Here is a 26,918-nt window from a genome sequence, read left to right as displayed (position 1 = left end):
AAAGAAGAGAAAATTAAACAAAGAAGAAACTGTGTCAATAACTAGCTCCTATAGGCTATGTTAATCTATTATTCACACACCATAGTAATCGTGTGACTAAATGTTAATGAAGCTTGCATTAAATTGTTAACTTGTTTAACAAGGTACTGTCAGTAAATTTGATTTCACAAGTTTAAAACTATACTATTGTGTCATACTTGAGTTCACCATCTCTTGCATATTACCAATATAATTATTCTCTACATTTTGGATACCTTTATGAGTACAAATTTCAAATATGACCAGTGCATCTCTCAAATCAGTTTCGTACACAACAAAATTTTAATAACATCTTATCTTATAAATTGCATAAACAACCAACATTAATAAGTCTGCAAAACCATCACTAATGAAAAGAAGTTAAAATAAACTTGTTAATAAACAAAAGCACACATCCTGCAAAATTAACTTCATATTACCTCAGCTTTACTCTGTGATACTTTGACATTTTCACCCTCATCGTATCCAAATACGTATTCTGCACTGATACCTGTCCGATGTACCAGGGGAGTATCCGGCAATTAAATTTTATTTTTAAAAAAAAAATTTATCCGATACTTTTGAGATACTTCGAATATACGAGAGATACGGTGGTGGAAAACCGATACGCACGTATACATGATTTTTCTTTTGTTTTTTTCTTTTGTTTTTTCTTAAAATTAAAAAGGAAAAGAGGAAAGAAATGAATATTAGTGTTAACTCAAATAACACTTAACTCTTAAGTAATGAATATTAGGCAATGATGTTCTTTTCGGGACATAGATTTATAGCTAACGATGTTCTTTGTGCAAATGAATACTATTGTTTTGAGAATGTTGTTGTTAATTGTCATGTGAAGACAAATTCATTGTCGTGTCTTGTTGTTTTGTTTGTTTGGTCACCATGTGGGACTGGGTTTTGCGTCTGTTTTTTTGCTTTTGAGTTTTAATTTGTAGTTTAAATTTATTTTTATATTAAAGTATCCCGGCCGTATTGTATCTTGAATTTTAAAAAAAATTCGTATCGACGTAGTGGTGTCGTATCGTATGTAGGAAAAATTAGACATAGAATTATTATAAGGTAATAAACAACAAGAAATATTAACATCAAAATAATAGAACACTAAATACAATAGAATAGAGAATAAGTAAAGTTATCGATTATTGACAATAGAATAGAGAATAAGTAAAGTTATCGATTATTGACAATAGAACACAAAATAATAGAACACTAAATACAATAGAATAGAGAACACAAGTTATTAAGAGTATTTCGCCACCTCGGATAGGTTACCCGATGCGATAGGTCTCATAGCTAATACTCCCCAGGATACAACAGTCACATCTTGCTAGCACCGCACCTGAATTAGCAAGGACTCAGGAACTCTTTTGGATGCTCATGGAAACTTATAATAACTTGTGATGTGTGACTTTGTTATTAGAAAAAAACAAGTAGCCAAAACTATGTTGCTGAGTGCTATTACATTTTCGTGTCTCTCTCAGCCAATTTACTATCCATATATATAACCCAATATCAAATAAATGTGAGAATAACCGTTCCAACTTTTCCTCAAAGCAAAACCATAAAAGCTATAAAATAGTATTGACTTGGTAATGTAAAGTTAGTTTAGGCATAAAAGAAAAACGTGCAGGCACCATCAAGTAACCTTAAAATATCATGACCAAGTCAAAACCTTAATTAGATATAGTAATTACATTTTAAATAAATAATAAATAACTTTGAAATAAATTATAAACTAAAATATCCAACAATCCCCCACAATTTATTTTAAAGTTTTAGGTGTTCCCAAGAGCGTGAAAAATCAATGCATAAGCACTAGTGTCTTTTAGACTATGAACTAGCACATAGAGCAAATGAAATTTGATCCACTAGAATGTCGGGGAGATTATAACCTCTATGAACCTCATTCCGTATGTGAATCAGTGACCTCATCACTCACATTGATCTCTCCTCCAAAGTTTGTTCAACGCGGTGTGGTGCATTTTGGCCTTGCACCTATGCCTGGATTTCATGAGTGGCTCTAGAAAGTCTGCCCAAGCTTTCATAGAGGCGGCCCCACCTCCAACACTCATATAGGTAAATCTATCAAGTGTACACCACAGTCAAGCACACCACTCAAATGTATGAGCTATAGATTTATTAAGAGTATGAACTCAACCTTCAACGCCGTAGAATACACTATCCTACACCATAGGGATGAACTCTAAAAAATAAGTTGGATAGTGTCTCATCAAATTGACAAGCGACTTGTTTTTACCCATATGAACATAGCCTTGCGAATTTTCACAATCTATGTTGGGTTACCATCACTCTCAATTTTTGTAGTGGACATAATCCATCCCCCTTCGATGTAAATATATATTTTTACTATCACAAATAATACATTGACTAGGAGACGGTTTGGAGCATTTGTCCGGTTTGTATTATGCTCCTAGTCAACCGTGTCACAAATAATGCAAAGATCTCTTTTCTATTTGATTTGCCTTCAGTGTGTTTGGGTCCTATGGAATGATCGGAATAATAGAACTTTTAGAAACAGGCAGAGCTCTTTACCACAAATGTTAGACAAAGTAAAATCATCTTCTTTGTGGTGGTTAAAAGCTAGTAATGTTGTTTTTAGTTTTGGTACTCATAATTGGTGGTCGAGCCCACTTTTATGTATGGGCATCGACTGAAAACTTTGTATTCTTGATAATATAATGTTAAAAAAAATTACGTAAACATTCCATATTAATTGTCTTGATTTATTTTTAAATCAAAAGTATTGTATTGAGAGAAGTATTTAGAGAAGAAACTAGTATTAAAATAAACATACTATCAATATATTATATTATTTTTCAAATATATCGGTGGAACCCAAAAAAATTACCATTGAATTTTATTGATTGTTCAGATTTGTTTGTGATTTAAAAATTAGATCATCTAGACATTCTCACACGCATATATGAAAGGGGACTCATTGGAACATATCATGATTGGTTAGCACAATTAATATTCCATTTGTGCCTTGTTTAATTTGATCAAGTTCTCTCTATGTTTTTATCTCTAATGAATGGTTTAATTTTCTTTCTTAGGTGTGAAGCAATGTCTACTTATCCAAGAACCTATGATTTAATTCATGCTGATTCACTATTCAGCCTTTACAGTGGCAGGTAATACATGTTTTATTTTACAAGACTAATGTTTCAAGTAATTTTATATAGGATAAATTTAGGTTCAGCTCCTTGTGTATTTTTAATGTATAGGTTATATAGTTTTGTGACATTTAGATTATGTAAATTGTTACCAATGTGCTCTTTGTGTGTTTCAATAGATGTGAATTGGAAGACATTATGCTAGAAATGGATAGAATTCTTAGACCTGAAGGAGCAGTAATAATAAGAGATGATGTTGATGTGTCATTGAAAGTAAAGAACATTGCAAATGGATTGGAATGGGACACTTCTATTGTTGACCATGAAGATGGACCACTTGAGAGAGAGAAGCTTCTATTTGCTGTGAAAAAGTATTGGTCGTTTGCCCCACCATTTTTCTTTTACAGAATTTATTTCTCTCACCTTCACCAAACTCAGCAACAATGTTCATCTTGCAAAAGAATTAAAAAACATACCTTCATTCCTTCAAAAAAAAAAATACCTTCATTGTTTCAACAAAGCTAGAATCAGAGGCCGAAACATGCCACGACCACCCAACAACAGAGGTTGCATTGCAAATCTAGTAATGGAAAGGATGGACATAGCAGGGGTGGGGGAGGGGGTGGGGAAGTAACTTTGGGAGAAGGGAATAAAGAAGGAACCAATAAATGGGTAAACAAGAAAAACAAAATCCACCATCACATTGGCCTAATTCTGTAGGGAGAATAGAGAAGAAATCTGAATAAAAAAAAAAATTAATGAATGTGTAAAATGTTGAGGAGGCCAGATTATGTGTGGCATTGACTAGAGGTCCTCATCTTTATAACAGTAACATATTGTTTGGAAATATTTAAAAGTTCTGCAAATGTGAAGTTGACCCTTAATTCTAAAAAGGGATCAAAACAACAAGCAGAGAAAAACTTACAATTTTTTTCTTACAGGGCAGTAACTGCTACAGTATAATTATAATAACGCATTTGCATTGAGAAACCTTTCTAAAACCAATGGAATATGCACTCGAGCCTTAAACAAGCAGTGATAATATATTCATCTACAAAATATCCCATCACGAACAAAGTACTATACTTTAGGAGGGATAAAAGTAATTTTAATGTAAACATTAACAACGTGAACAACGGTGTGCAACTACTAAAAAAGTCGATAAAAATACAAATAAGCTACACCGACCCTACATTGTATTTGTCTATCTGGATAAAAAACGGATGCAGGAGCACACAAAACATGGAATAATTGATACAGTCTTCTCCCAAAAACTCAGGAGCCATTTGAATTCCCTATTTTTCATTACAGTTTAAAGAATATCTTTCGTTAAATATTCTCTATCAAAACACTGAAATTTATGACTGACAACAAATCCATCCCCAGTCGGCAACAGATCATTTGTATTATGCTCCAAACCGTGTCACAAAACTTGATCAATTAGGCACTGCAGTAAAAACAAAAGGATGTTACATTTGTGACCAAGATAAAACCTTTATAAAGCATCACACTTGTGAAAAATATTAATGAAATCAACATTTTCTGCTTCAATTTCATGTATGTTCAAGTATTATTATATGCAAACACTATTTGCAGTTCTGATCAACTTTATTATATACAAACATCACACTTGCAGTTGCGATAAACTTCATTTATGCAATGCTTCCAGTTCTAATAAACTTTGTGCATCTACTCAAACTATTAAAACCATAAACTACTACGAAAAAGTATCTTACTGTATGTGGAGGTGTCAATTTGTTCAGGAAGCTCCTTTATATCAACCTCAAACCTAGATTGCACCTGAAAATAAAGTTTAGCTATTGGTTAATAAAAGTATCAATGGCCAAAAAGGGTCCTATTCCCCTCCAGTTTCAATGAAAATGATAGAAAAAAAAATTAAGTTCCTAACTAACCTGATTAAGAACTTCAGAGTCACCAGCAGAAGACACAAAAGTAATTGCAAGCCCCTTGGTGCCAAATCTACCAGCTCTACCCACCTACCAGTTCAGATGTCGATAAGCATATAAAGATAGAAAGGACAGAGGTCTTTTACAAGGAGGTAGCAAGTAAGCATACCATACTACAAGCCAAAAACTATATTTAAACTAGATTGATAAAAATTTGTTCAATCAAGCACTTACCCTGTGAAGATAGGTATCAGCAGAATCAGGCATGTCGTAGTTGATGACTATATTGACACGCTCTATATCAATCCCCCTCCCTACTAAATCGGTTGCCACGAGAATTCTCTGCTTCCCCTCTTTGAAGCCCTTGTATCGCTTCAATCTGAAACAGACATGTCGTCATGGAAAAATATTAAGACTGCAACTTGAAAAGAGAAAAATTACTGAACTTTATTTGTACGAGGACACAGCTATCATAGATTCCCTTAATTTTTCACCAAAAAAAAATCTATTAGTTTTTACCCTTAAATTAATAGAAAGAATCTGTCTTAATAGTAAAACAATAAAAATGATTTGTACAAATAAGAGAAAATAAATCTATGCTAATAAAAGAAATAAGAGAAGATCTTCCTATAATCATAGTTATCAATGGCAGGGGAGTGGTGCCTGGTAACTTTTCTCAATGAATATGCTAATAAAAGAAACAAGAGATCTTTCTAAAATCATATTTATCAATGGCAGGGTAGCGGTGGCTGGTAACTATTCTAAATGGAGTCTAACTAGTTGCTCTGGTTTATTTGCTTGTCAGATCTGAAGTGGGGCTTGGACAGGCCATATGTCGGATTACTGGCTCAACTAGCCATCTTGGTTTATTAAGACTGATTTATATGTATTAAAATAAATTAGAACAGTAGTCACCCCATTATAAAATTGTTGGATCCAGTTACTGTGCCACAATCCACAATTGATAACTATGCCTAGAAACAACACCCTCTTCAAACAGGAAATGGATATCTATCTTTCCCAATTTACAAGATCTTGAAACTTCTGGAAGGGTTGTCACAGTTGTTTAACAAAATACCTAAACATATCCAGTCCGGTCCCCCCATTATAATTGAAGGTCACCACTATACCTTCTAAGCTGGAAGTAGTCAACAGACTTGCTAAGCAAAGAGACAAATTGCTGATGAGATTAGGACCAACCTACTTAAAGCACAAGATCATGCAAGCCACTATGCAAACATGCACAGGAGGGAGGTTAACTTACAGGAAAGGGATTGGGTTTATAAAGCTACAACCATAAAAATTAAAGTCAACAATGCAGAGACCTAATCAGACATAAGTCCATTTTACTATCAATCCTACAAAATTCGGCAGAGAACTGTGATGTGCATGACACCAATATAAAAAACGCAATCTCTTACTTAATACTATGGTAATTACATCAGCTTTCAAAACTGCCCAAGAGATAATCTTGCATAATATAATGCACGAATAGTCAATATTTTGGTTTTAACACGATGTTTACCAATGCTAAAAATATAGTAACATAGGCAAAAACCAACCATGTCCCATTTTACAGACATCCAGCATATAAAACATATACCCGGAACAAAACATCTTAGAACGCTACAATGCTATCAAATCCTAAATCAGCTTAAAGCATTGAGAGTACATAAGACTACGCATGTGGCATTAATTTCAAAAGAACGTGTAAATACCTTTCTTCTTGTGACATTCCAGAATGTATGCAAATTGATGGGAAGTTACACTCAACAAGCAACTTATTCAATTCTGCTGCTCTGCTAACACTTTTGACAAAAATAACAACTTGGTTGAAGTCAAGAGCATCAAGAAGATCATTCAGCTTACGATTCTTCTCTGGCTCTTGTAATTTAATGTAGTGCTGAAAAAGGTGACAATTAAGTAAAAATTAGAAGACAGAAAGATATCAACAATAATAGGGAATAAATAAAGCCCACAAAACGCACCTGAACAAGACCATGAAGAGTCAATTTGGCCTCATCATCTACATAAATTTCCATGGGCTGGAGGAAAAAGATTATGAATGAGAATATAATGATGACATACATTAAAAAAATAAAAACTCAGTTATTTTGGTATATAAAACATATTTGCAAATTAATACAAATAAGGATCAAAAAGTCAAAACTTATCACAAATATGACCACACAAAATCAACGAAATGCATTACAACAAGAAAAAAAACTAATGACATTCAACAAAAATGGCAATGATGTGATTCCAAAATAACATGAGACATTATTTACAAATTAATACAGAAAAAAGGATCAAAAATTCAAAACACATCACAAATAGGACCGCACAAAACCAACAAAATGCATTTAAACAAAATATGGCAATAATGTGATGCGAAAATAACAGGAGTTGGAACAATAAGAAGGATGACAAAACAGTTCTTGCATATATGGTCCAAAAACTGCCACATAAACACTACGCTGGTCTCAAATATAAGCAAAAAAAATCATATTTGGTAGTCTAAAATATAAGGAAAACCTAATCAACTTCGCCTTATTAAATGCTCTCAAAATAATATTTAATTCCATACAAAATTAAATGAATATGAGGGGTAATTTTGGAAATGCAATCATTTTTATTACATCAAGAAAATTAAATGAGGTTAACTACTATTCATAATAGGTGTGCAGTTAGTTTGTTTTCCTTATGATTGAGACAGTTGGGAGTAGAAAATTACATCTTGCATGAATTTCTTGCAAACAGGTCGGATTTCCTTGCTGAGTGTAGCTGAAAACATCATCACTTGTTTATCATGGGGAGTCAATTTAAAAATCTCTTGCACATCTTTTCTCATGTCTGCAAAGGTCAAATGGCAAATATATTAAGAAATAAGAAATCGCATATACAAACTCGACAAAACCCGCAATTAAGGAGACAAGGAGGAAGAAATAGACCAAGTGATTCCAGCATCTTGTCACATTCATCAAGTATAAAATGCCTCACATTCTTCAAACCAAGGTCCTTATCTCTAGTCAGGGCAAGAATCCTCCCAGGTGTTCCAACAACAATGTGTGGGCACTCATTCTTGAGCAAATCTTTGTGAACCTTGATGTTGACACCACCATAGAAAACAGCAACTTTTATATCTGGAAGATATGTGCTGAACCTCTCAACTTCGTGGCAAATCTGGACAAATGAAGCATTTGCTGAGTATGCACATGCGAATATATACGTTTGTGATAGTGTATTGGAAACAAAGGTAATTCGAGATTAGCAATTAGCAAACATATAGCTTTTGCAAAACATTCGAGATATATTACATTCAAATTAATGCAGAAATACCTGATAAGCTAGTTCTCTTGTGTGGCAAAGAACAAGTGCTGCAACCTGACCAGGAACAGGATCAATTTGCTGCAGTGTTGACAGAACAAAAACAGCAGTCTTTCCCATCCCAGATTTTGCTTGGCAAATGACGTCCATTCCTAAAATTGCTTGGGGGATGCATTCGTGTTGCACTAATGAAGAAGCAAAGAAAATTGTAGTGGACGAATCCTCAGTAAGTATATATGATCTGCCAGATCCTTTTAATGTAAAGGTTTACCAACCAATTTTTGTGATGTATTCATAATATGCTAGTAATGATTACCTGATTAAATGAAAGAAAAAAAACAAGATTAGAGAATGCTAGTAATGATTACCTGATTAAATGAAAGAAAAAAAACAAGATTAGAGAATAGTGAACAACAACAACAACAACAACAACAACAATAATAATAATAATGAAACAAAAACAAAGATAGATGAGAACTAAGGAGATTAACAAGCAACAAAACATGTGTTTGGTCATAGGTGAAAATGTGAAATTCATCTTCATTGTAATAATAATGATAATTTAATAGAGTTGTGATAAAAGAACAAAATCATACAATGATCAATAAGCCACCCCACAAATAAGCAAGAGACAGCCTTAAGAAATCACTGAAAAATTTATCCGAGGGAACTTGACTATTAGAGACAATGCCTGTTATCAAAAGGTACTCTAGAAGACAGAATAGGGAGCTAAGGAACTAATGATTGTACTAATGATTGTATGAGAATTTATAAGATAAGAGGAAAAGAGAAGAGTTATTTAGTAAATTGTTTGTTGAACTGAAGTAAGAGTTAAGAAAGCCCTTGGTAGAGTTAATAGACTTGGTGTTATGTGGTTATTTTCTTTTCTGTTCATGTGTCAGCTGTTCTTTATGTTTATGAGCAAGATTCAGTTAGTGTCAGATGTTCTTTATGTTGATTGACAAGATTCAATTAGTGTAAAATATATTGAGAACGGTAACAGAAAGTAGACGACATCAATACAATGGAAATAGAATGACATGAGAGTACATATAAACAAGGGCATGCTAGAAAGAAAAGGACAATTTAATCAAAGCCCAAAACATAAGAAGTCTGTAGAACTTATTTGACTATACTGAATCATGTAATGGCAGCATATAGTAAAACTTGCCTTCTGAAGGATGCTCAAACCCTGAATCTACAATGGCTCGGAGAAGCTCTGGTTTCAACAGGAAGTCTCGAAATCCCGAACTATGAATCCCAACGTAGCCCCTGCACAACAAAAGAAAATACAGTGTGAGGAAGAGAAACTCAAAAAGTGGCTTGAGAGCGTTATCAAATCAATTGTTTGATAATGAAGATTAAATCAATCTAACAATATAGTGGATAGTTGGATGATTGTTACACTCAAAGATTATAAATGCAAGATATATATCAGTTTATAATTTGACATAGACACACAATCACTCACAGGCATATAAAAAATAAACCCTAACCATAATTAATGCTAAAATGACTATAGACCGGGGAACAACGACCAAGTAAATCAAATCTTGATATGGACTAGGAAAGGTGAATGACAACAACAAATAGGTTGAGCTTTATGTGAATGGGGTCAGAGAGAAAAGAATAGAGACCAGTTAATGCTATGATGCTTAAAATTGGAGAGCAGTGAGACGGAAATGAATGGACATTATGTTCATTTTACCTCAAATGAAAACCTAATATTACTTTTGAGGTGCAAATCAGGAAAATATCAAAATAGCACTCAATCGCGTAAATAAACAGCTAAAGGCACACCACTTCCTGCTTTCAAGCCATTCAGACATACATGTTAGTAATAGTGGGATAAGGCTTGGTTGTTGTATAGTTTGGTATACTGCGAAGGTGGGACAGGTAAAGATGTGTTTTAGCCAGTGTGAGATTGTAATGGCCATGATTGTCTGTGTCCATAAGAGTGACCTTATGTAGTACAGCCAAAGGCCACTCTACCACAATTTCACTCTTTTCATAACTTTACTACTCACAAATAAAATTTGTTTTTACAACTTGCCATTCATTATCACACTGTGCCTTACTTAAACCATATTTATTAATGAAATGTGTAATAAATACTTGTTCTCTAGCCAAAACCAGTATACTAATTACTACAAATAAAAAAAAACAACATAAAGATATAACTAAATCACCAAAGGACCCAAATCTGCAACAGTTAAAAAAATTAAATCATCACTAGCTCACTGCAGTCCGCAAATAGCCGCCAATAGATAAAGACCCGACAACTAACATTCAAAGTTTATACAAATCCAATTTACTAAAGTCTGACGTAAGTTGTCCGGTCATTATCCAATGACTCAACTACAACAACCACAATCAAGCCTTATCCCATTCAATTACACAAATTGAATCAAAATCTTTACTAAATTCACTACTAAATTTTTGAGTGCACCAAATCCAGGTCAATCAACATCTACTCTCCCTTAGACAGAACCAGTTAACATCGATTGCAACAACATAAGAACTATATTATTATCATACTTCCATTGGATATTTCTCTATTTATTATGTCTATAATCTATTAAAATTTTGAACAATATCAAAATCAAATTAAAATCATTATATATTAATTATCTTATAAAATAAAATAAAAAAATTGTAATATTCTCGTAAACCACTTTCAAGCACGAAACTTTACTAAACAAAAACGCATAAATGAATGAATGAAGCATAACAAAACGACAAATCACAATTATTGACAATTATGAACAAAAAAAACAAAAAATTTGATTCCATAAAAAGAAGAAGGAAAAAAAAACTAACTTTTTGACGGATTCAGTAGTGGGTTTAGTAGAATCAAGAGCTTTTTCATCTTCTTCTTCGTAATCGATAAGCTCTTCCTCGTAAACTTCAGTATCTTTCAATTCACCCATATTCTCTTCCCTGTTGATAAGGGTTAGGGTTTTCAGGCTTCAGATAGTGCTAATTGAATTGAATATAGTGAAAATCGAATTGATTAGGGTTAGGGTTACCTTTGAAAACGTGAAGAATTTGCGGCTTCTGGTTCTTGGAGGAAGAAAAACCCTAGATCTGAATTTTGGGTTGGGTTTTAGGAACGATTGAAACAACTGTGAGAGATAAATAAGAAAATAGAGCGTAGTGTAATGGACGAAAATACCCTTTGGATTTCACTTGTCGTAAGCATGTGTACGGTGTGTACCACATTCTTAAAATTGCCCTTGGAGGAAATTCCATGGTAGTACATAGTTATATACGTATATTCTTTCTCTCTCTTTTTTACCACAGTACATTGTTGGATTTTGTTTTTACCATGGTTGAAATTGTCCTTGGAGGAAAATTCTATGGTACACTATAGTACAAAATGACAAGTATCATTGAAAACTTGCACAAAACTATAAGATTCATGTTTGAATCTCAATGAAGATGGCTTGATTATATTATAATTAACAAAGTCCCTAATAAAGGATTCATTCTAGAGAGTGGGTTTCATTTTATTTTACAAATGGAATCGAGGGAAAAAATTCAGTTCACTAGAGTTTATAAAATGTGCACATGTTTATAAAATGCACTTTTCAGGACAATTTTTTAGGGTATAGGCGTGAGGCAATCTAGAGTTTGTCAAAAGGAGAAATTATCACGAGTTCAAAAACTATGAATTGAGTATTTTTTGAGTTAGATTTTAGGGTTTGAAATCACTGAGTCAAATCATTGAGGTCAGTATCTTTATATCTAATCCAAAGGTTCACTATGCATAACCCTAACCCTAAAAATTTGGCGCCCTCCCTCTTACAAATTTGAATTTCAAATTCCCTTCAACTTATTTTTTGCATCGGAAATAACAAATTATTTTGTCTCCCACGTTGCTTTCTCTTCATTTTCCAACAAAGCAGAATTTTTCTCTGTCATCTATTCAAGTCCATCTTTTATTTACCATTCCATCAGTCTTTCTCTGATTTTTCTTCATCTCTCTTCTTCCTTCCTCATCCCCTCCTTTCTGGATCATCTCCTCCCTGAATGCCCGCCACCATTTACTCCTCTGATTTATCCCTCGCCTGCGTCAAGTCTTGCTTGCTGTTGATTAGGTTCCGCCGGTTGGATTGTAAGTCTTAAAACCCATTCTGTTGTGCGCATAGCTCCATCTTTCTCCAGAAACTTGGTGGAATTTCGAACAATCGAAATTCGGCGAAATTGAAATGATTTGAGTGTGAGAATTAGATCTATATCTTTCTTTCACTCAATTTAGTAGGGTTGATTTTAATTAGAGATGATATTTTTACTTGGTTTAATTTGAATTTTATTGTTTTTGATTCATGGGTTTTAATATTTCAAGTGTTGATTAATTTTTTTAGCTCATAGTTTCATCCATATGATTTTTAATTGATTTTTGAAACTTGGTTTTTTGAAGATATTATTTTTACTTTGTTTTAGTTGAATTTCATTAGTTTTGATTCATGAGTTTTGAGTGTCGATTATTTTTTCTGTCCATTGAGACATTTATATGATTTACTGGTGTTTTATGTTATGAAGTTAGGTTCTACATGTATTGTGTGTCAATGTTAATATAGCTGTTGATTGGTCAAACTGATTTCTCGAAAAGATGAAGCTTGGTTCTCCCCCAATTTTTTATAGTCTGATGTTGATTATGTTGTATTGTTATGTTATAGAGTTGGGCTGATGTTGATTATATAGGGTCGAACTGATTTTACCAAAAACTAGAAGCTTGGTTCTCCTTCAATTTTATTTGATGTTCTGATGTTGATCATGATATGCTATGTTACAGAGTTGTTGATTGGTTGAACTGATTTTATGAAAAGTGAATTTTTTTATCTGATTATTTTTTTGATTATTTTTTGATGTTCTGATGTTGGTTTTTTTTATTGGGCTATTTTCACATGCATACAGGCAAGAGGCAGACTGAGGAAGAAGTCAAGGCAGTGAGTACAAAGAAGCAAAAGGTAGAAGAGGTTGCCGCCAAGCAAAAGGCCTTGAAGGTAGTCAAGAAGGAGGAAAGTAGTTCGGAGGAATCCTCTGATGAGTCTGAGGATGAGGTATTATATTTCACTGCATATGCTTTAATGCATTTCAAATAGTGTGTACTTATCATGCATTTATTTGTTATTTTTATGTTATTGATTTATGTCATGTTAATTTTATGTGGGCTCAGAAACCTGTTGCAAAAGCTCCCGCTCCTTCAAAGAAGACCCCAGCTAAAAATGGGAATGTGATATCATCTTGAGGTACTTTCGTTTCTTCCTGTTAGATATCTTCTTCGATTCAGGTCTGTTAGTAAGTGTTGGAAAACTAATTTCCGACCCCACCTTTGTTTTATTTATGTGTTTGATTCAGGTCTGTTAGTAAGTGTTGGAAACCTAAATTTGCACAAGTGTGATAAAGATAGTGATAAAAATAGTGATCTAAATTTTCCCAACAACTATTATAAAATAGTGTGCAAATAAATAAACTTTACATATATTGATAAAGTCTGTCATTTGAGAAAAATAGTGATTGTTTTGGTGGATTTTGTCGAGGTGGTTTCTGTTTTTTGTGGTGTGCTCTAGAGGGCAGCAGGCTGTGTAGTGCCTCTGTGTTGGCTGCGTGAGGCTGCTGCTATTTTAGGTAGCAGGTTTTTGGTTTTGTCACTAGGAATCGTTGTGCTGTTTGGTATTTTAGAGGTTGCACCTCTTTTGTTTTGTGCCTAGCCTTTTTGTTTTGTTTTGTTTACGTAATCATGAGGCAGGGGTATGCGTTTGGTTTGTGTTTTATAGGGTTCTGCTGTTGTTTATAGCTCAATGGTGTCTTATTTAATGTATACCTTAGCCTCATTTTTAAGTGGAATGTTACAGATCTATAGGGGGCGCAAGTCACATATGTTAGTTTTAATTTTCAGCTACTGGTATGTTTTCACTTTTGGGTTAATTCAAGTAGAATTTGTGTTTTTACAATGGTTTGCAAGTCACATTCAACATTCCTCGGCTTTATTTGTGTTTATGATATCTGATGTATCTCAACTGAGTGTTGGTTGGTGGTCTGTTATGGAATGCTTCAGCAGACTATGGAATGAGGTTGGTGGTCTGCTATGGAATGCTTCAGCAGATTATAAATTGGTTTTGAAATTACTCATTTAGTGACATTTTGGGATTGACTTAGTACACTTGGATTGCATCTTAGGACAGGTTCCATGAGATCAAAGACACCACTATATCATTGAGTTATGAATTAACCAATTGTTGGTTTCATCTGCTGTTCAGTTCGGCATTGGTGCGGGCTGTGTGTTCAAAGCTTGGGCCTCATGCTGTCTGTTCTCTGCTGCTGTTTCCTGCTGTCTGCTGTTGTTTCAGCAGGTTGCAGTGGCTGCTGCATTGTGTTGTGTCCTTTCTGGTGTGGCCGTGGTGGGTTTTTGGTGTGTTCGGCTTCGGTTTCGTGTTTTGACTGTTGGGGAGGGGATATGGAACTGAAATTTGTTGTTGTTAAGTAGATTTCAGTGTCATAACTCTTCGTTGTTTTCTCTACTGGTGGGGCGTCACCGTTTGGCATTTTGTTTGGTCGATGTTATGTCTATATGCGGCATCTTTGTAGTTTCTTTTCGGCCTCTTGCTAAGAGTGCTGGTTTCAATAATATTTGCCATTTAAAAATGAAAAGATATTTCAATATTTCATTTGAACTTTTCTGTTTTATATTTATAAGTGTTGTTGGATCAAGTCTTCAATTGTTATATTCTGGTAGGTTTTGTTCTGTATTTGTTTTTCTTCTTTCTGATAAGCTGCAATTGCGTAATTTCAACTCCTGAATTTAATTCATTTAATATCCTATGAAATTTAAATTTTAGGTGCAACTGCCAAGAAGTGTAATTGTTTGTTTGTTCATTTTGATTGGATTTGTGATAGTAAATGAAAGATATCAAATTATGGAGCAGCCATAAAGCAAGACTATTGAAAAGCATTGTTATTTGTAATTTAGAATGGATGCAGCTTAGAAATGGTGGTAATTTAGTATCTCAATTATTTCTCAAAAGAAAAAATAGATCAGAAATGGTAGTAATAATTCCTTCAAAAAAAAGTGGTAGTAATTTAGGATTGAAAAAATTGCAATATCGTGAGTGTTTGTTTATTTTCATTATGATAAGTCTGAGTGTTTGTTTATTTGTAAGCGAGAATGATAGTTTACATAGTGTAACTGTCATTATATGTCACACATCCAAGGTAAATCAATTTTTATAGATCACAGTTTTTTTCCATATAGCTTATCTTCAACACATAATAACTATTCTTATTGTTTTTCTGTTTTTTGTCACAGATTATTTTTGTTGTACGTGTCTGATTGGATGCAGGGAAGGTTAGCAAGATTCATGGGAAATGAAAAAATGAAGATTGAAAACAAGATGCTAAGGAAAGTTAAAGCTATATAAGAGTAGTTATGTGAAGATATAGAAATTGCAAATAAAAAAAACTGTACATTTTCTCAATTGGAATCAGAAACATTTTATTTTATTCTATAATGTTGACGAAAGCAGTTGAAAGCTATCATAGAAATCATGATTTCTCCTTTAGGGGTACTTATATAAGCAAAATGTTTATTGATCTAAAATAAATATTTTCTAACTCTTGAGTATTTAAATTTTAACTAAAGTAATTTTGTTAGGGAAAAATTTTAAACTATTGTTATTATTAGCGTTCACTTCATAATAAAAATATTTTTAATCTAATATTTTATGAAAAAAATAAATAAAGTTTATGTTAATTTATGGAATTTTTATTTTTTGATAGGAAATAGTTGTCATATACATGACCCGTACTGTAATTTTATTACTTTTCACTTTATCTGCATCATAAGAACATTATTTTCTGTATTATTTGAATATTTTGTTGCCAATAATCATGACCCGTGCGGCAGCACGGGTGCAAGGTCTAGTAAGCACCAAATTCTTAGCCCTTGTTAAAATATGAATTTTTAAACGTTAATAACTTTAAAATTCATATTTAATTCTTCTTTTGTTAAAAAATTTAAACTTTTACAAGAGATATACTACAATGCACTAAACGTGACTGCAAAAAAAAATTAAAATTTTTAAAGATACACATGATTTTACTTAAGAAGAAGACTAAAAGCGTTGACAAATATTTGGGAGACTAAAATTTGAAATTTCTAAATTTTATAAGAACCAAAAACTTATTTAACCATAAGTTTTATGTTTTTTTTTTTTTGAGGAAAAGTAAACTCATAGCATTTCATTTAAAATAATATTGTCAATACAATGAGGAGGGGAGAGAAATATACTTGGGCTAGACTGAAATACAGATGATCTAGCAAGATTGTGAGCGGCTCTATTAGCTTGCCTACGAATAAAAGCTAGTTTAAAGCTAGCATGAGCAGAGAGATATGACCTGCAACTAGTAACAATAGTACCTAGTTCATTTTCGTAGATATAACCACTAAGCACAGAATGAACTACGGATTGATTATCACTCTCATACACAACGCGTTCAAAGCCTTTGTCAACAGCTACCTTCATAGCAATGAGGAGAGTTGTAGCCTCACATTCGATAACCGGGATAGTATAAGAAAAACACTCTGTATATGCTTGAACCAAATGTCCCGAGCTATCACGGAAACAAATGCCAACTCCAAAACAACCTTTGTCTGTGAAAAGGGCACAATCCACGTTACACTTAAGCCAATTTGGGGCAGGTTTCTCCCAAGATATTATAGGTGGTGGTGTAGACGTATGATCTTGAGAGTGTTGGATGGCTTGAGTACACCAACGGAAGTCTTGGACTGCATCGGTTGTTGCCCTGCATGTTGTAGAAACATTAAATGTTTTATGAACCTCGTTACGAGCGCGCCATATAAATTATATGTGTTGATAATATATATATATATATATATATATATATATATATATATATATATATATATATATATTGTGTCATTCTCTCAAAAAAAAATTATATATTGTGTCATGGTTGTGTTGGTGCTATATGTGGAGTACATATGAGTCACATAGTATCTTCAAAAGATACCCTTCGATATCATGGTAGCAAAGACTACCCAACACAATATTTTAGCAACAAGTACTTTTGATTTAAGGGTTAATTATGTTTTTCGTCCCTACAAAATTGCGACCTTGTAAGTTTAGTCCTTACTTAATTTTAATAGCATTTTTAATCCCTACAAAAAAAAAATTTACTTATAATTTTAGTCCCTGCTAAAATAAATTTTGTTTAATTATCATTAAACTCTTAAATTTTTTAACGATTCTTTTTATACAACTTTAGAACACTATGAAAGGTTCATTTACTAAAATCTATAATTTTTTTAACATGAAATAAATTAAATATGAATTTTTTAAAACGACAAAAGTTTAAGATATAAGTAACAAAAATATGGACGTAGAAATCAAATTTTTGCGATATTTTTTTCGGAGGACCTTTTAATAATGTTCTTAACACGCTTGTAAAAAATTGTTGAAAAACTTAAGAGTTTAAGCATAAATTAAACAAATTTGGATTGAGTAAGGACTAATATTGAGTGCAGAAATTTTTTGTAGGGATTAAAAATGCTATTAAAATTAAGTAAGGACTAAACTTACTAGGTCGCAATTTTGTAGGGACCAAAAACATAATTAACCCTTGATTTAAAGCTAGCGTATGTGCTTGTGGGATGGAAAGGATCTACTCTGACTAGAACAATAAAGGATGAATTAACATGAGATGATAAATTTAAAATTTCTCGAGGTAATATAAGAATCAACAAACACTTATAAATATTTGCATTATATATTTCAAACTATCAAAAAAATTATTACCTTTACAATCAAAAAATATTATCTTGTGGATGTTGATTCGATGGTGACAAATGTGCTTATTGCACCTCATATACGAGATCGTTATCACTTGAAAGAATATTCAGCAAGAAATTCACCTCAAGATTCTAACGAACTGATTAGTCTTCGGCATTCAACTTTATGCAATGTGATTGGAATAGCCTTTGGTGTATTCTTGCCACATTTTATTGGTTTTTATTAAGTAAAGTTTATTGCCGAGTAGAAACGAAAATTTAAGGAGGAACATAATTTATCTTCAAATGTGGAGACTCTTTCCACGGGAAGGCAAACAAGCATTTTGTTGGTAAGAAGGCCAAGACTGGCCCTTACAACTTACAACATTGGTTTGTGCTTCACGCTTCTTCATTTCCTCTTTGTCTCTGTTATTTTTCGATTTAAAATATACCGAACGAAATTACTGGGTGAGTCACGACCAGGTCGCTTTCTTTAAGACGTTTCGCGGCACTACCCTAGTTTGTGCAAGGTAGACTAACAACCACGCCGTCTCCAGGATAAAACAGCCCAGATCACTGTTAAGAGTATATACTGCACAGTATATAGTCGCTCGAGAATTACACCTGAAAGTATGGTTCAATCGTTTGATCGAAGCCACTCGATACGGTACGTAACCCTCTATTCGAAACTGTATGGTTCAATCGTTCGATCGAAGCCACTCGATACGGTACGTAACCGCTCTATTCGAAACCGTATGGTTCAATCGTTCGATCGAAGCCACTCGATACGGTACGTAACCGCTCTATTCAAAACCGACGGGACAGAAAGGAGTAGAAGCAGAAGAAACTTGTTAAAACAAGTCGGAGGGAGAAGAGAGGAAAAAGCACAGGAAGCATCGACTGTGAATTTTCGGTGTGAAGAATGAGTGGGGCGAGCTCTCCTTTTATAGGCAGAGTTCGTAACAAAAAAACGGGTTACTTGGGGATTAAGTCTGCTTAATCCTTAAGCAAACGCGTTTTACGCGTGACTTAGGGATTAAGTCTGCTTAATCCTTAAGCAAATGCGTTTTGTTTCTTAATTGGAAATATCCAGAATTTTCTGGATACGCGTTTTGGATCGGGTCGGATTCTAACACATCAATTTGTTACGCGTAACGCTTTCGTATAATGAAAGATTAATTAATTAATTAATTTAACATTTTCAAGTGACAAAAAAAATATATATCAATTTTTAACCCACGACCCAAGCCGGCCCGGCCGGTCGGACGGACGCCGGCGTCGTCGTCGCGCGCGTGATATATATATATATATATATATATATTTTGTAAGCGTTCACCCGTTCACAAAAATGGGTACCCCAAGGGCACACCCTTGGAGGTCACCCACCCCTATATAAACACTTACTACTTGGGGTGACTCTCCAATGTGGGACATTTTTAAGTCACATACCCACACACTAGTTTCTCGTAGTGTTTTCTTTTCAATTTTCTCACTAGAATTAACTAGTGTTCCAACAATCCCCCACTTGACTTCAAAATGGTTTCGAGAAATAACGTAAAACGTTTCCATAAGATTTGCTAATATACAAAGGTGTTGCCAACAACTTGAACCTTTGCATAGTGGAAGGTATTCTGATTTAACAAGAGTTGCTTACAGCATTGAACTCTATCATCAGACATAGAGTCCACACACAAACCTTTTCATAGGTGTATTCTAAAAGCCCGTGCATTTTAAGGCCCTGCACGTGTATCCCAGTTTTAACGAATGCTCTAGGAATTCTGCCTCGAAATTCCATAGGACCGGCCTAAGTTCCACATTCGTATAGGTGAGTCTATCAAGGGTACTCCTGTAGCTGTGTACCCCACTCAACATAGAGTATAGATCTCATTAAGAGTTACTATTACCTCATCCTTCTTTCGATGCAGGATCATGCTTTCTATATTCTTTCTCTCATAGCATGTTCTACCACTTTCAGGTATCTCATGACTCTCTCAATAGCATGCCAATGCTCCTTGCTTGGCCTACTTGTAAATCTGCATAAGAGTCCCACGACACAAGCAATGTCGGGTATAGATTTCTAACTTACAGACTTTGCTTTCCTGTCCATGAACTACAAAACCTTCAGGTTGTTCCATATAGATTTCTTCTTCCAACTCACCATTCAAAAAAAAAAGTTTTCACATCCATTTGGTGCACTATCAAGTTATAAACAGCAGCCATGGAAATTAGTACCCTTATGGATGTGATTCGAGTAACTGGTGAGTATGTATCGAAAAAATCTATATTTTCTCTTTGTCTGAAACCTTTGGCTACAAGGCGTGCCTTGTATTTATCAACAGTTCCATCAGGTTTCAGTTTCTTTTTCAAAATCCATTTACAACCTATTGGTTTGCAGCCTGGAGGCAGTTCAATCAAGTGCCAAGTTTCGTTAGACTGTAGAGAATCCATTTCATCATTTATGGCTTCTTGCCATAAGTCTGCATCCAAGGAAGACAAAGCTTCTTTGAGATTTGATGGATCCTCTTCTAATGTATTGACCACATATTCAGGTCCATACTCTTTAGCAGTTCTTGCTCTCTTACTTCTTCGAAGTTCTGTTGCATCAGTTATGATGTTCTTATCACTATCCCTAATCACCGGAGTGTGATCAGGTGTAGTGTTCATATTTGCGCCCCCACTATTACCCCCACTATCTCTTGATAGAAAGGGAAATTTCGTTTCATAGAAATCGACGTCATTTGATTCTATGATCACTTTAGCCTTTAGGTCATAAAACCTATATGCTTTACTGTTTAAGACATACCCAATGAATACACATTCATAGGCTCTACTGGCTAGTTTGACTCTCTTGGGATTGGGAATTCTAACATAGGCTAAACAGCCCCATGTTCGGAAATAAGACAAGTTTGGTTGTCTTTTCTTCAAAATTTCATAAGGAGAAATTTTGTTCTTAGTTTTAGGTACTCTGTTTAGCACATAGCTAACAGTCAGTAAAATTTCTTCCCACCAATGAGGCGCTGCACCAGAATTAAGCATGATAGTAACTACTAATTTGGTAAAGGTTCTATTTTTTCCTTTCCGCTTTACCGTTCATCTCAGGAGAGCAAGATGCAGTTGTTTCATAAGTTATTCCGTGTTCTTTATAATACTCATTGGATGTGTGTGATAAATATTTGGTGCCTCTGTCACTACGATAACGCTTGATTCTATTATTGAATTGATTTTCAATTTCTTTAACAAATATTTTAAACATATCAAGCTCTTCACTTTTGTTTTTTTTTCATTAAATACACATAAGTGTAATCAGAGCAATCATAAATAGAAGTTATAAAATATCTTTGCCCGTTTTTAGTCAGATTACCATCAAGTTCACATATATCAGAATGTACTAATTCAAATGGTCCGGTTTCTCTTATTACAGATTTATGAGATCCTTTTGTTATTTTTGCTTGACTACAAAACTGACATTTTTCAAATTCATTCAAAGAAAAAACTAACATTCATACAAAGATAACTTAGGAATTAAACCGATGTTGCTCATATTAGAAATGATTCGTTTATTAACGTGACATAGTCGTGCATGCCAAATAAGAACCAACCATCATATTCACACACCATGTTGATCCACCAATCATCAGATCCACCCACCATGTTGACTTCAGTTGTCATTGCAGTATACGGCTGCTCCTCATTTGTTGTCAAGTGAGTCTGAGCTTGAGCCGGTCTAGTGGATGGGTTTCTACACTTTCGTGCCATATGACCTGGTTGTCCGCAATTGTAGCAATTAACCGGTTGAGCAGGGTCATTCTTTGATGGTTGAGCTCTTGGGACCTTTGGTGGGTTCCCATTCTTATTTCGATTGGAATTCTTATTTGCAGGGCGGTTCTGATTCTTAAATTGTTTGCCAGTAGGCTTCAGAACAGCACCCACAAATTTCTTTTTAGTGTTGCTGTTCGAGACAGCAAACACCTCTTCATTCGGTTCATGTTTTCTTGCCTCTTCTTCAATACGAAGTCGAGTAATCAGACTTTCAAGAGAAGACTCCTTAGTCTTATGCCTAAGGGCATTCTTGAAGTCCTTCCAAGCAGGAGGCAGTTTATCAATTATCACAGCAATCTGAAACTGCTCAGGTAATTGAATCCCTTCAACAAAAATCTCATGAGCTATATTCTGAAGCTCCTGAGATTGTTCTTCAACAGATTTCTCGTCGTTCATCTTATAGTTTAGGTACCGACTCACAACAAATTTCTTTGAGCCAACCTCTTCAGTGTTATATTTATTCTGAAGAGCATCCCAAACATCCTTAGCTGTCTTATGAATAAGATGCAGATCATATAGATGATCCGCAAGACAGTTCAAAATATAATTCTTGCACATGCAATCATCATCTTGCCAGAGGAGTATATCCTTTTCAGCCTGTTTCACCTTTTCAGCATGTTCGGCAGTAAGCCTTTCCAATTCAGCATTTGTCGCAGATACAGAAGCATCTGTAGCCACTTCTGTCTTACCGTTACTAGTCGTTTCCATAGGAACCGACATCGATGGTATCATAGGTACGTTATTCTTCAAGACGTGGGCAATCTTTTTAGTATGTAGAAAAAACATCATCTTTGTTTGCCAACGCTTGAAGTTACTACCGTGAAACTTAAACGGTTTGTTGAAATTGACAGCTGTTCCAGATACAGTAATTTTGTTATTGGTACTCATGGTTTTAGAAACGTCTTAAAATTGTTATTTTTCGATTTAAAATATACCGAACGAAATTACTGGGTGAGTCACGACCAGGTCGCTTTCTTTAAGACGTTTCGCGGCACTACCCTAGTTTGTGCAAGGTAGACTAACAACCACGCCGTCTCCAGGATAAAACAGCCCAGATCACTGTTACGAGTATATACTGCACAGTATATAGTCGCTAGAGAATTACACCTCAAAGTATGGTTCAATCGTTTGATCGAAGCCACTCGATATGGTACGTAACCGCTCTATTCGAAACCGTATGGTTCAATCGTTCGATCGAAGCCACTCGATATGGTACGTAACCGCTCTATTCGAAACCGTATGGTTCAATCGTTCGATCGAAGCCACTCGATACGGTACGTAACCGCTCTATTCAAAACCGACGGGTGTTATACCCTAATTTTGGACCTAAAAATACTAGTCAATTCTTCTTTTCTTGCATTACAAGCTATTTGAAATGTCTCTGATCAACTGCATCTTTCTCTGCATTCTATTTCAATGTTATTTGCAAAATTCACATGTAAGGGTATTTTAGTCATTTCCTGTGTCAAATTTCTCTCAGTCTTTCAAAATTTTGTTTGAGTCCTTTCAAATAGGTGGAATAAGTCTCTGTTTCATTCTATGTCAAAATCCATTTTAAAAAATTGCATTTGAAGTCATTTTTGAGTCAGTTTTGCCCCTAGGGGCATTTTAGTCTTTTCAAGTGACAAAGTACTGTTTAAATCCTAAAAAACTGTCTCTGAGTCTTTTTAATTCTGCTTGTAGGAGTCTTTGATTCAATTTCTGTTAAAAATCCATTTTCTCCAATTGCATCTGAGTCATTTTTAGTCGTTTTAGCCCCCAGGGGCATTTTGGTCATTTCACACGAAATTTCGGCAGAGAGGTACTTTAAAGTACCTCATTTAGGCCATTGGTTCGTTTTAAGTCCGTTTTGTCAAATTTTAGACGTTTCACTTTACGTTTAGTCAAATTACCATTTTTATTCCAATTTTATTGTTATTTTCATTTTAGTCCTTAAACTTTTAGAAATTGCACTTTGGTCCCACCTTATTTCTTTTTAGGTTTTATTTTTTTAGTCCTTTAGTCCTTTAAGTCAATTTTCTCTTTCGTTTTAAGTCCTTTTTTTTAATTGCAGTCCAGTCCTTTAACTTCAACAATTTGCAAATTAGTCCTTAGTCATTTTTTTAGTCTAAACATGGTCCAGGGCACGTGTCAGAACCTCATTGGGCAAGAATAACACTTGGCACCTATAAAAGGGTGCCAACTCAGGTCAAAGGGTCAGATTTTCACCATTCCAGAGAAGCCAACTCATCAAACTACACAGTCATCGTTTTTTTCACGCGCCACCACAACAGAGCTCTAACAAACTCTCTCCGCCACTGAAACCACCGTAACCGTTTCCAATTCACCAGAAATACACACAATTGCACCAAATTCATCACAAAAACACAAAAAATCAGTGAAAGTTACAAAGGTCGAAGCAAATTCAGCAAAAATGTTCAAGTTCAGTTGAAGTTCTCAGAGATTACTTGCGTAATCTTCATCATCGAACCAGAAATCATCTTCCTGCAATCCAAGCGTAGAACGCGATCACAGGAAGAAGGTTGAAGAAGAGAAGAAGGGAAATCGAAAGATCAGAAGATACGAAGAGAAATCTGCAACAAAAAACAGTTCAGAGTTCGATTCGATCGAGTCCAAAACCCTAGGGTTTCGAATCCAGCACCAAATCGAAGAACAAATAGTGAAGAAGGTTCCAATCGAAACGGTTAGGGTTCAAGAATCAAGAGGCGAAAGGAAAACCGAAGTATTCCATCGTCTTCTCTCCTTTTCCAGGCATCAACAGGTAAAACATTCAAACTTCTCAGCTGTTCCTTTAACAAATTCATCAGTGAAGTTAATTTAATGGTAAACGGTGTGGATCTTCGTATTTTTTCTCATCTTTCTTTGAAAACATCATAAACAGAGGAAGAGACGAAGATTCACATCGTAAAAACGAATGCCATAGCCTCGTTTCAGATCGTTCTCTTTAAGTCTCAACATGACCGAACCCTAAAAGTGTAGATCTAGAAAGATCTACGAGTTTTCTGAAAGAAATAAGAAGAGATTCGAAAAGAGAATGAAAAGACGAGTGTTATGGCGTTTCGTTTCATCAAAAATAGCTAAGTCTCATGTTCATCGGAATCTGGAAGTGACGGCGGAGAAGATGAAGTTTCCGACCGTTCTTCATCCTCTCCGACGAGTTCAGTTGCAGAGCTCTTAGAGAGAGAAATGTTAGAGAGAGAAGAGATTGAGGATTATGAGACCTGGACCGGTCCCTTTTGTTTTATAGTGTGTGAATTGAACCGGTTCAGGTGAATCAGTTCGGCTCACACCGGTCTAGCATAATCTTCAATCCGCACCGTCTGATCTAGGGTTGAACACGTGTACGCTTGTGATTCTTTGCTTCTGTGTGCCTAAGCCGGTTTACCATGCGCTGCGCGTCCTAAACCGTCAGATTTAGGGTTTTGAGCGAGCTGGATCAATCCAACGCCCCTGAGGCACTTGGATGATCCAGGATCCGTTCTTCCCTTGGGCCTGGGCTTGATTTTGTTGCAGTTTTCATTTTGTCCTTATTTTTTGCTATTTCCTTCACTGGCTTTGATCCCTGCACCCCTGGCATGCTTGGAATATTTTAGGAAATTCTAAGAAAATTTATAGAGTTTTTTTTAGTATTTTTGTGATGTTTTGTATTGATTTCATACTGAAAAACTTATCAAAAAATATTGAGGCAATTTCTAGTGTTATTTCTTGAATATCATGTTAAAATTGGTGAAAATTGACCTAGTTTTTGTTTCTAATCCATGATGTGCACTTGTGGTATATGATATGGGTTCTTATGAACCATTAGCCACTGTTTGAACATGATTTTAATACTTGTGTGTGGAATTTAGTTAGTGGCTTAGCTTACAAGTTAGTTGTGTAGTTAAATAATGTAAATATGCTTAAAATTTGTTCTAAAATGCCAAGTAACTCATGTTGCCTTAATTCCCATTCCAAGACTTGTTTCTAAACTTTTAAAAATGCATTGGAATGTGAGAATTATGGGACATATGGTTCTTGCATTCTATGAATAAATTTTAGACATATTTGCACTCATTTTGCCTTTATTCCCTATCCTTTATATTCTAGCATTTCTCTTGCTTTATTTCTTTTGATATTGCCTTATGCTACTAACCTTTTCATTTCATGTTTCATATTCATCCATAAGCATTTACCATTTCATTTCACATCCCATCTCTTTCTTCACTTTGATTTCTTGCACTTTAAGTTTTAACTTGTACCAAAGTTAGAATGTAAACATTTAGGAGTTCTTGTAATATTTTACTTTTATGCCACTTTTAATTTCTTGGCAAAGAGGCCATAGAATGTATCTAGGGTATGATGTAAAGGACAATGGACTCTAATGATGTACACCGACACAAGCACCGACACATGCACACACACCACTATATAGCTAGAATATGCATGTTTAGATGTATGCTTAGGATTGTATGTTTAGATGAATGCCTAGGACTTATACTTAGAAAAAAATCCAATTTTCCAAACAAATGTGAACAACTTCACTCAAACCTTTTCCAAATAAACCTTGGGATCCAATATCCCATTGTATTTTCTTTTCCATTTTCTTAATCAAATTTCAATGAAAATAATCAAACTTTGACTTCTTTTGCAATTCACTAATCCAACCTCACTATTTCCTAATCTCATGCCCTTGAGGCCTCTTTCTATTCTTCCAAAATCCATTTTCAAACTTAAAATCAACCAACAAAAACAAAAACATTTTTTGAAAGAGAACTACGGTGGATTTGATCCCTTAAACGGGTACGTAGGCAAGGAACAAAATTCCTTCAATTCAACTAAAATAAAAATTCAAACACTTTCTTCTCCCTCCAATTCTTCACTTAGCAAATTTTAGGTGTAAATAACATTTTCAAATAGCAT

At 34.5% G+C, this 26,918-nt stretch overlaps 2 protein-coding genes and 1 long non-coding RNA gene across 16 annotated transcripts; 2 read left to right on the top strand and 1 right to left on the bottom strand.

Moving 5' to 3' along the window:
- The first annotated feature begins 2,979 nt into the window (after nucleotides 1–2,979).
- On the top strand, nucleotides 2,980–3,430 carry LOC146925979 (uncharacterized). The gene is made up of 3 exons (XR_015008100.1): nucleotides 2,980–3,017; nucleotides 3,114–3,191; nucleotides 3,353–3,430. It is a non-coding gene; the product is annotated as an uncharacterized LOC146925979 (long non-coding RNA).
- Nucleotides 3,431–4,197: 767 nt separating this feature from the next.
- On the bottom strand, nucleotides 4,198–11,515 carry LOC146925978 (DEAD-box ATP-dependent RNA helicase 15). Of its 2 annotated transcripts, none has more exons than XM_085758420.1 (12): nucleotides 11,437–11,515; nucleotides 11,228–11,347; nucleotides 9,579–9,679; nucleotides 8,420–8,723; nucleotides 8,032–8,263; nucleotides 7,815–7,933; nucleotides 7,069–7,125; nucleotides 6,799–6,983; nucleotides 5,315–5,459; nucleotides 5,087–5,170; nucleotides 4,910–4,973; nucleotides 4,198–4,620 (listed from the first exon to the last, which is right to left on the bottom strand). In XM_085758420.1, exons 4-12 carry the CDS (start codon nucleotides 8,555–8,557, stop codon nucleotides 4,610–4,612), a joined length of 1,035 nt encoding a protein of 344 aa, XP_085614546.1. In that variant the 5' UTR covers nucleotides 8,558–8,723; nucleotides 9,579–9,679; nucleotides 11,228–11,347; nucleotides 11,437–11,515; the 3' UTR covers nucleotides 4,198–4,609. The 2 variants fall into 2 exon arrangements, with proteins under 2 accessions (XP_085614546.1, XP_085614545.1); XM_085758419.1 differs by having other exon boundaries at nucleotides 8,420–8,592.
- A 634-nt stretch (nucleotides 11,516–12,149) lies between these two features.
- LOC146925977 (uncharacterized) lies at nucleotides 12,150–16,024 on the top strand. Of its 13 annotated transcripts, none has more exons than XR_015033997.1 (6): nucleotides 12,162–12,524; nucleotides 13,328–13,473; nucleotides 13,590–13,662; nucleotides 14,269–14,318; nucleotides 14,472–14,487; nucleotides 14,599–15,223. XR_015033997.1 is itself a non-coding variant. In XM_085758416.1 (5 exons), the coding sequence occupies exons 1-3, from the start codon at nucleotides 12,440–12,442 to the stop codon at nucleotides 13,659–13,661; spliced, it is 303 nt and encodes a 100-aa protein (XP_085614542.1). In that variant the 5' UTR covers nucleotides 12,162–12,439; the 3' UTR covers nucleotide 13,662; nucleotides 14,475–14,487; nucleotides 14,599–15,223. The 13 variants fall into 13 exon arrangements, 7 of the variants coding, with proteins under 7 accessions (XP_085614542.1, XP_085614543.1, XP_085614541.1 ...); XR_015033996.1 differs by having other exon boundaries at nucleotides 14,594–15,223; XR_015033994.1 differs by having other exon boundaries at nucleotides 14,472–15,223.
- The last annotated feature ends 10,894 nt before the right edge of the window (nucleotides 16,025–26,918 follow it).

Source organism: Medicago sativa, chromosome 4 (genome assembly GCF_051527215.1).
Source record: "Medicago sativa cultivar Bolivia chromosome 4, Bolivia_mono, whole genome shotgun sequence".
Classification (NCBI taxonomy): Eukaryota; Viridiplantae; Streptophyta; class Magnoliopsida; order Fabales; family Fabaceae; genus Medicago; species Medicago sativa.
Note: the sequence above shows the minus strand (reverse complement) of the source record. Positions and strands in the feature narration are given on the sequence as shown.